The sequence below is a fragment of the Mus caroli genome, unplaced genomic scaffold (assembly GCF_978045245.1).
Source record: "Mus caroli unplaced genomic scaffold, Mus_caroli_1 scaffold_15, whole genome shotgun sequence".
NCBI lineage: Eukaryota > Metazoa > Chordata > Mammalia > Rodentia > Muridae > Mus > Mus caroli.
Genome location: NW_028227270.1, coordinates 79929290 through 79938074, shown reverse-complemented (window position 1 = coordinate 79938074; position 8785 = coordinate 79929290). Strand labels below are relative to the sequence as shown.

General features: G+C 46.3%; 1 protein-coding gene across 1 annotated transcript in view; it reads left to right on the top strand.

The window, feature by feature from the left end:
- The first annotated feature begins 7511 nt into the window (after window positions 1-7511).
- The window catches only part of Smim13 (small integral membrane protein 13), a 29597-nt gene continuing 28323 nt past the window's right edge, over window positions 7512-8785 (top strand). The window contains exon 1 of the mRNA XM_021180794.3: window positions 7512-7933. Within this exon, the coding sequence (XP_021036453.1) occupies window positions 7858-7933 (76 nt within the window). The 5' untranslated portion in view covers window positions 7512-7857. The remainder of the gene's footprint in view (window positions 7934-8785) is intronic.

The window sequence follows — 8785 nt, the reverse complement described above, 5'->3', positions numbered from 1 at the left end:
GGAAGGAAGGAAGGAAGGAAGGGAAGAAAGAAAGAGAAAGCAAGCAAGCTAGATATCACAAAATACCTGACAGGACCAATGTAAGGGAGGAGGGCTTATTTCAGCTCCGTTTCAGAGGTTTCAGAGCTGTTCAGCTCACAGCAGCCAGGAAGCAGAGCCAAGACAGGAAGAGGCAGAGCAAGGGTTCTTCTAAGACGCTCTCCAAGGGACCTACATCTTCCAACCAGAACCCACTGACAGTTTCCCACACGTCTATAGTTTGAATCTGTGACAGCATCAAGCATTTGTAAGGCCAGAGGCCTCATGATCTTTCTGGAGAAGGTTACAAAGGGGCACCTAAATGAAGGGTCACATAGAACACGGTCCACAGAAGCCCCAAGCAGACACGCTCCTGACACAGGGTGGGGTGTGCCACACTCTTGCTATACAGGTGTTTTCAGCAACCAGTATCTTAGGGATGTTTATAGGGGTTTTATAACATAGGAGTGATCGATAATTATATAGATAGTATAATTAAAATAAAGTTTATTTTTTAAAAAAAATCAAAAAAGTTCTTTGTACCTTAAATTTGATCTGGAACTAGGAATATTGCAGACATTACTCGTTCAGTTGAGGCAACGTCTTCGGAAGGTGTGCTTGCTGAATCTTGTATGTCTGGTGTTATATGGAGAGAAGAAATATATTGTCTTAGTTAGGGTTTCCCTCGCTGTGAAGAGACACCATGGCCAAGGCAACTCTTACAAAGGAGAACATTTAATTGAGGCTGGCTGGCTTACAGGTTCAGAGGGTCAGTCCATCATCAGCATGTCTGAAAGTGTGGCAGCACCCAGGCAGGCATGGCACCAAAGGAGCTGAGAGTTCTACATCTTGTTCTGAAGGCAAACAGCAGAAGACTGGCTTCCAGGCAGCTAGGAAAGGGTCTTAAAGCCCACCCTCACAGTGACACACTTCCTGCAAAAAGGCCACACCCACTCTCATATGACCACCTCTCCATAGTGCCTCTCCCAGGGCCAAGCATTCCCAGCACACGGGAGGCAGAGGCAGGCGGAATTTCTGAGTTTGAGGCCAGCATGGTCTACAGAGAGTTCCAGGACAGCCAGGGCTATACAGAGAAACCCTGTCTCGAAAAACAATAACAAAACAAAACAAACAAACAAAAAGCATATTCAAACCAACACATTTACGTACTGTATACATACCAGTTTTTAAAAAAATATCTGAAGCTGTACCCAGTGATATATGCCTACAATCCCGGCAGTCAGTGTAAGCAAGATTGCAGTGAAACCACCAAACTAGACCCACCACTCCTTGGGTGGAAAGAAAGGTTTACTGGGGATGAAGCTGCCAAAACCATCTCTCAGCTGGGGGGTGGGGATGGGGGGTGGGGGTAGAGAGAAGCAAGCAGATGTGAGTCACTGGGGTAGGGGTCTTTGAGCTCACGTAGGCTGTTTGGCTAAACTTGGGAATGAGATGCCCTGCCTGAGGTGGTTGATTATGGGAAGTCCTGGGGAGCAGAAACCCACCTTATGAGATTCTTGAGGAATGCTGAATTTAGGCAACTGGTTACTGGACCAGAGTTCTTCTGTTTAGGACATTGTCACCGGCACTGCCATTTTGGGGGACTCACCATGGATACTCATTACTCAAGAGCTGAGCAGTAGGATCTTGAGCTCAAAGCTAGCTTTTAAGTGTGCTACATAAGACCCTGTCTTTAAATACACACACACACATACACACACACACACACACACACACACACACACACACACACACACAGCCCAACTTTGAGTGTGTGCAGGAAATCATGTTGGAAGTTATTTATAGAAGTAATTTGAGGTCTAGGACAACTGCTTCTTGGTTTATGTCTCTCAAGCCTCAGGGTTCTACTAAGCCAGGATTTCCTTAATCCAATTTCAGAATGTGAATGTTTCTAGGTCACCGGATCAGACAAAGCCGACCCAGGTTGCGGGGTTATTTTTGGTGCCTTTCTTCCTGTACCACTGCCCTTTGCTGTCTCAGCCCTCATGCCTTCCAGTCTCCAGTGTCCTAGCCCAGATGCCCACTTGGCCTCCTCCTGGAGGAGCCATGGACAGCATTGTTCAGCATGCAGAGGTTCCCTCTCCCCAACCCAGAGCATTTCTTCTCCCATTTCTATTTCTATCTTCTTCCCGGTTGTGGCCCAGCTGTTCCTCCTTATCTTGTTAGCTGTTTGATATTGGCAGAGAGATTCATTTATATTTTTAAATTGTGTCCAACTACAGGATGGCCCTTATCTGTGTAGTCTACCTTTACAAAAAGCACAGTCACAACACATTTAGAGGGAACTGGCCTTTTGTGCAGAGAACTGGAACGAAGGGCTCACGCAAATTGCAAAGGAGCAAGAGAACCCTTTCAGAGATACGTGATAATACATGTTAAAGAGGGACACACTGTCAAGTTTGACAGAGGGCCACATGATTGAGGGCACTTAAGTCTTTAATTACTGTTTGGGACTTTCTTTTTATAGGGCTCAAGAGATATTTAGTTATTTTCTTATTTTTTTTTTTTTTCGAGACAGGGTTTCTCTGTGTAGCCTTGGCTGTCCTGGAACTCATTCTGTAGATCAGGCTGGCTTTGAACTCAGAAATCTACCTGCCTCTGCCTCCCAATTGCTAGGATTAAAGGTATGTGCCACCACTGCCTGGAGGGATATTTAGTTATTAAAGAGGGTGGTGAGAGTGGTTCTCTGTTTTGATTGACAGGTAACACTTTTTTTTTCCTGTTGAGCATGGCCTTTCCCAGAATGCATCTGATTTTAATTATATGCTCATCTAAGTAATTATACATAAGCACAAGATACTCAATAGGAGAGTCTCCCTAAAAGCTCACTCGTTGAAACGGTTTTGCCTTACTGGGCATGCACCCCCAAACAGTTCAAACTGGATCAGCCTTTTCAATGTTTCTACCCTGATACATCGGGAACACCCACTAATAGAAACCACACAAATTTGATTGTTTTTAGGGGTGTAAGAACTTACACAGAGGGGTGTGTATAGTCTGATGCAGGTAGGGTGCGGGGAAATTCTGAGGTTGCTGGGTGCATTGTTTGGAGATGAACGCAGTATATGCAGGTGAAGAGACAAGGCTGCCAACTTGTACTGATTGACCCACTGGTTTACAGTCTCCCATCCCCAGTAGGATCAATCCCCAGCCTCAGGTCACATCTCTTCTACTCCTAATTTTTATGTGGATGACCATATCGGGTTCCAAGTAGGAGTGAGATCACACCTGCTGCTAAAATTTCTCCCCTGAGAGAGACATAAATAACATGTGCTCCACCTCCTCCAGCAAACCCACAGACTGAGGGACTGGTCTGTGGGAGTTTACTCTGGGGAATCAATGAGTTTGTTAGGTTTGCTTACAGAACAATGGGCGAGAGGTTATGGGCATCCTTAAAATAGCCCCAACAGCAAGTGTGAATCTAGCAGGGATGCTGACACTCACACGGGTGCATAGACAGAGCCTGCTTCTCTCTCTCACCTTTCCTAGCCTGTCATGGTACTTCCACACCTTTCTGAGACCTCTGGCTGTTCTCTCCAATTCTGTTGGGTTTCTTGAAGCCTATGGCTCTGGTTTTAGGATGTAGGGCTCCTTTAGTTTTGATGTGTCCAAGACTGTCCTTGAGTTCTTGATCCCTGCTCCCTCACTTTCCACTGTCTGGGATTACAGATAGGAAGCCCCACAGCTGTAAAGATAGGGGTTCTTAAAGCATCTACGGCAGGAAATTTAGCCATCATTCACCCAGAATCTTGGGTTAGAAACTTGGGGGGTTTAAATGACAGGTGATATTGTATCATTATTTAATGTGTACCGCATGAGGCTTTGACTTATTTATTTATATATATATATAAACAAATAAGTTATTTTATTATATATATAATAAAAATATGCTTTGTTTCACAATAGTTTTTAAAGATGAAAAAAAAAATGTGTAGACGTGTGTCTGTGAAGAGGGCACCAGATTCCCATGAACTGGAGTTATAGTGAATGGTACTGGGAACTGAATTTGGGTCCTCTGCAAAAGCAGTGTAGAATTCATTTTTTAAGAGTGTTTCTGTCTCTCCAGGCTCAGAGTTATCCTAGTTAAAATTCACTATCCTCCCCATTTTTCACAAAATATAATGTATTGTTATGGTGAGTACCATCCACACAACAGATTTCTTGAACTTACCTAACTGTAATATCTCACTTTTGACCAACACCTCTCTTCTCCCAGTTCCCTGTATCCACCAGCTTCCTTGAAAGGGGAGAGGGTGGGCTCCATTCTCTCCTCCTACAAGACCAACACTTTTAGGATGAAATCATGGTGTGTTTGTCTGGCTGACTTATTTCAGTTAATGCACTATCCTCTAAGTTCACCTCTGTTTTTGCAAACGATTTGATTTTGTTCTTTATTGCAAGTAGGATGCACTGTGTTCCATTCAGCCACCATTTCTTTACTCACTCTGTTAGTTTGGTTCTCCATCTTGGCTACTGTCAACTATTGCTGTAATGAAGCTGGTGGCACAGATGTCTCTTCAGCATATTGATTCATTTCCTTTGGATATATACCCAGCAATAAAATTACTGGGTCATGTGGTATGTCTAATCTTAGTATTTTGAGGAGCCTGCATGTGGTTTGCCATAATCACTGTATAAATTTACATTTTCATTAGTGTGTAAGGATTCCCTTTTGTCCACAAGTCTTCCTTCCCTCCTCCTCCTCTTCCTTCTTCGTTCCTTCCTCCTCCTCTTCCTTCTTCCTTCCTCCTCCTCCTCCTCCTCCTCCTCCTCTTCTTCTTCTTCTTCTTCTTCTTCTTCTTCTTCTTCTTCTTCTTCTTCTTCTTCTTCTTCTCTCTCTCTCTCTCTCTCTCTCTCTCTCTCTCTCTCTCTCTCTCTCTCTTTCTCTCTCTCTCTCTCTGAGATATGGTGTCAGTCTGTCTTAGTCAGGGTTTCTATTCTTGCACAAACATCATGACCAAGAAGCAGTGGGGAGGAAAGGGTTTATTCAGCTTACACTTTCCACATTGCTGTTGATCACCAAAGGCTGTCAGGACTGGAACCCAAGCATGTCAGGAAGCAGGAGCTGATGCAGAGGCCATGGAGGGATATTTCTTACTGGCTTACTTCCCCTGGCTTGCTTAGCCTGCTCTCTTATGGAACCCAAGACTACCAGCCCAGGGATGGCACCACCCACAAGGGGCCCTTCCCCCTTGATCACTAATTGAGAAAATGCCTTATAGCTGGATCTCATGGAGGCATTTCCTCAACTGAAGCTCCTTTCTCTGTGATAACTCCAGCTTGTGTCAAGTTGACACAAAACTAGCCAGTACACAGTCTAAGCTAGTCTTGATTTCACCGTGTAGACAGGGCTGGCCTTGAACTTCTGATCCTCCTTCTAAGTGCTGCTAATTATGGCGGCACAGATCCAGGCTTTTCAAGTCAGTTTAGATTTCTGTTTCCTTCATTCTTTACCTCTAGCCCATCCACTAATCCTAATGATTTAACGTGTCCTACATCTTCCCACTTTTCACCAAGCCAGAGACGACTGCCCTCATCCAAATCTTGATTCAATACTTCCAGGGTAGTTCTGACATGTGCCCAGAGCATCTTGCACATCTGAGATTATTCTTTGTGAGCCACAGTTTTGGAGGATACAGTATAATCCACTTGGGAGCTTTAAAAAAAAAATCTACTTTGCCTGCTCCTTGCCCTGAAGACTGGAATTCACTCAGTGTGGGGATAAGAGATGGGCATTTGTAGTTTAAGTTTCTTTTGGTGAGTCAAATGTACATCAGACTTGAGAAACACTGTCAGGGGTTGGAAGGGAGGTCAACTTTATCTGGCTCTTGGGGGCTGCACACACTGCTCTTCCTATGTAGACGCTCTTCCTGTAGGTCTTTCCATGGTTGGATTTTCACTCAGGACTCAGATCAGATGTTACTTCCTCAGGAAGTTCTTTCTAGATGACTACAATCTCAACACCCCCATGTTCGTCACACTGCTTTACTTATTTTCATTGGGGATTTGCAATTCTTGCACACCCCTATTTATGTTATTGTCTGCCATGGCTTTTTTTAAAAAAGATTTATTTATTATTATACATAAGTACACTCTAGCTGTCTTCTGACAGAAGAGGACATCAGATCTCATTACGGGTGGTCATGAGCCATCATGTGGTTGCTGGGATTTGAACTCAGGACCTTCGGAAAGGGCAGTCAGTGCCATCTCACCAGCCCCTGCCATGGCTTTATCCTTGGCACCTCAAAGAAGTCCAGAGCACACAGAAGTGTTTGTTGTATGTGAATGAAAGAGAAGGTAAAAAGGTCTGGATTCTTCCTGATTTCTTTTGAACTAGATCTATTCAAATGTATTCCTTTCAACCAGATTGTAAATCAAACGTGCTCCGTTATGCAAGTGAGTTGGATCATCTGCTAAAAATGAATAAGTTGATTTCTAAATTTATTGCATCGAGCTCAACTCTCTCCATAGGAACTGTATATTAAATCTTGTGCAAAGCAAGTATTGCCTTGATGTATTTTTATGCTGCTTCTTAGCTGGAAAGCAGTTTACACAGTAGGGCATCTGGGAATGGCTAGCACAGAGTTGCAGTGGAAGGCGAAAGCCTTGACTTCTCAGGGAGGAAAGGGCTGATCACCTCTTGCATTAACAGATGTGGCAGAACTGGGAGTTTTAATTTCAAATAGAAAAAAAGGACTTGAGATAAATGCCTTGTTTTTCAGAAGTTAGTTCAAGCAAATGTGGCAAAACCTTTGGCTGTTGGCCAGATGTTGCTTGAATTAAAGGAGACAACAGAAAGAAACTTGCTAAACAGGTTGGTGAATTAAGAGCACAGATGTCCCTAAGTCACTCACCAGTTACTTCTGAAGCATACTATCTGTGAAAACACAACACAACATCAGTTGCTGGGGGAGGGGGGGAAGGCTTTCCAGATTCTGACGTCAGGGGACTTATTTCCTTACAAGTAACTAACCTTCGCCGGGAGCAATAGGTTGGGTTCAAGTACAACCTGTTTTTCAGGCAACAGCCATCCTCTTTTCCCTTTTGCTCACTAAAACCAATTTTGTATTTGAATTAACGGCTGAAATGTAACTGGCGCCTCGGCATAGTTTAGTAAGGGAGACAGTCCGACGCACAGACTTGGAGAACAAGAATCAGCAGTCTCTTAAGTTGGAGGTGGCGGCTCAAGAACACCAAAGGCACAGGGGACGGGAAAGGAGAGCAATGAGAAGCCGGAGCAGCGTTGACTCCTGGGAATGGTAGTTCGTTGTTGGGCGGAGACCTGCAGCTCTCGCCGATCTTTGCACTACATTACCCAGCAGGCCTCGCGCAGCGGTTGAGTCGCTGCGGAGTGGGTGCTTGGTGATGAGCTACCGCGGAGGAGGGGGCGGGGAGCGGAGGAGCAGCTGCGGCGGCCTCCGGGAGTGGTTGACATCTGGCGTCTCCGAGGGAGGAGGGGACCTCGAGTGAGCTGCAGCCAGGGCCTGGCGTTTGCCGCGCCACCTCCAGATCACTCTTTCCCCGCCTCGACGTCCGCCATGGCAGCGCGTCCGTCCGTCGCCGGCCTCTCCGCTCGCCGTGGCTCGGGCTCCCCGGAGCGATGAGGAGGCGGTAGTGGCGTCCCGAGGCCCGCTCCACCAGCGACTCGGTCGCCCCGGCCGGGGGCAGGTCTGCGGGCCGGTCCCGTCGCGGCCCGCCCCCGCACCGCCCAGTCCCGCCCCCTGGGGGCGCTGCCCTCGGGCACCCGCGGTCCATGCCGCCCTGCCGCTCTGCCGCCCGCCGCTGAGCCCGCGCCCACCCCCCACTCCCGCTCTCAAAATGTGGCACAACGTGGGGCTGACCCTGCTGGTGTTCGTGGCCACGCTGCTGATCGTCCTGTTGCTGATGGTGTGCGGTGAGTGGAGGGCAACGCCGGGGGCGGTCGGGAAAGCTCGCGTGGACAAGTGTCCACGGTGGTCACCTCGGTGGTCTCGGTGGCCGCCGGGCTCCCAAGACGGAGTTCAGAGGAGTCATGCCTCTTACTCAGGGCATGTCGCCCGGGCATCACGAACCTTCAGGCTCAGCGAACCTTCAGGGCTGGCATCCTGACTCGAGGTAGAAGCACGTTTCTGATCCCCCGGCAGGTTTGTCCTTGGTTGCCATAATGCCACAGCCTACCCAGATCTTTCACCGTGGCCTGTATTCGAAGGAGCAGTGATCGGTTCCATCTTTTTATATGGATGTTCTGAACCTAGTGAGAGATTTCATCACCTTTTGGGTTTCCAGCGCACGTGAAGTTGTTTGTTTACTTCCAAGTTCAGGCTTTAACCAAATTCCCAGCCTACTTGATAATGGGCCGAGCCAAAAAAAAAAAAAAAACAAAAAAAAACAAAAAAAAAAAACAAAAAACAAACCAAAACAAACCAAAAAACCCCACCACTGGCGGTAATAAACTTCCAGGGTCAGGGAACCTTATCTTGGTTTTGCTGTCCCGGGTCTGCAGCTGTGTACTTCTCTTCCCAGGAGGGAAGGGACGTTAAACTGTTCTCAAGGCCTGTTTTCCATCCCTCTTAATTCGTTATGCACATAGCTGATAACCACAGGTCTCAGCCAGGAGACTGAAAAATTTTGAGAGCTTGGAGAGTATTTCAAATAAATGACAGTAAGCACTGGTATTTAGAAGACCAAGTATGGGTTTGAAGTGATGGAGTATTGGGTTAAAATTTTATAAATACTGTAAGCTTATTCTTAACATAGTTAATGCTCA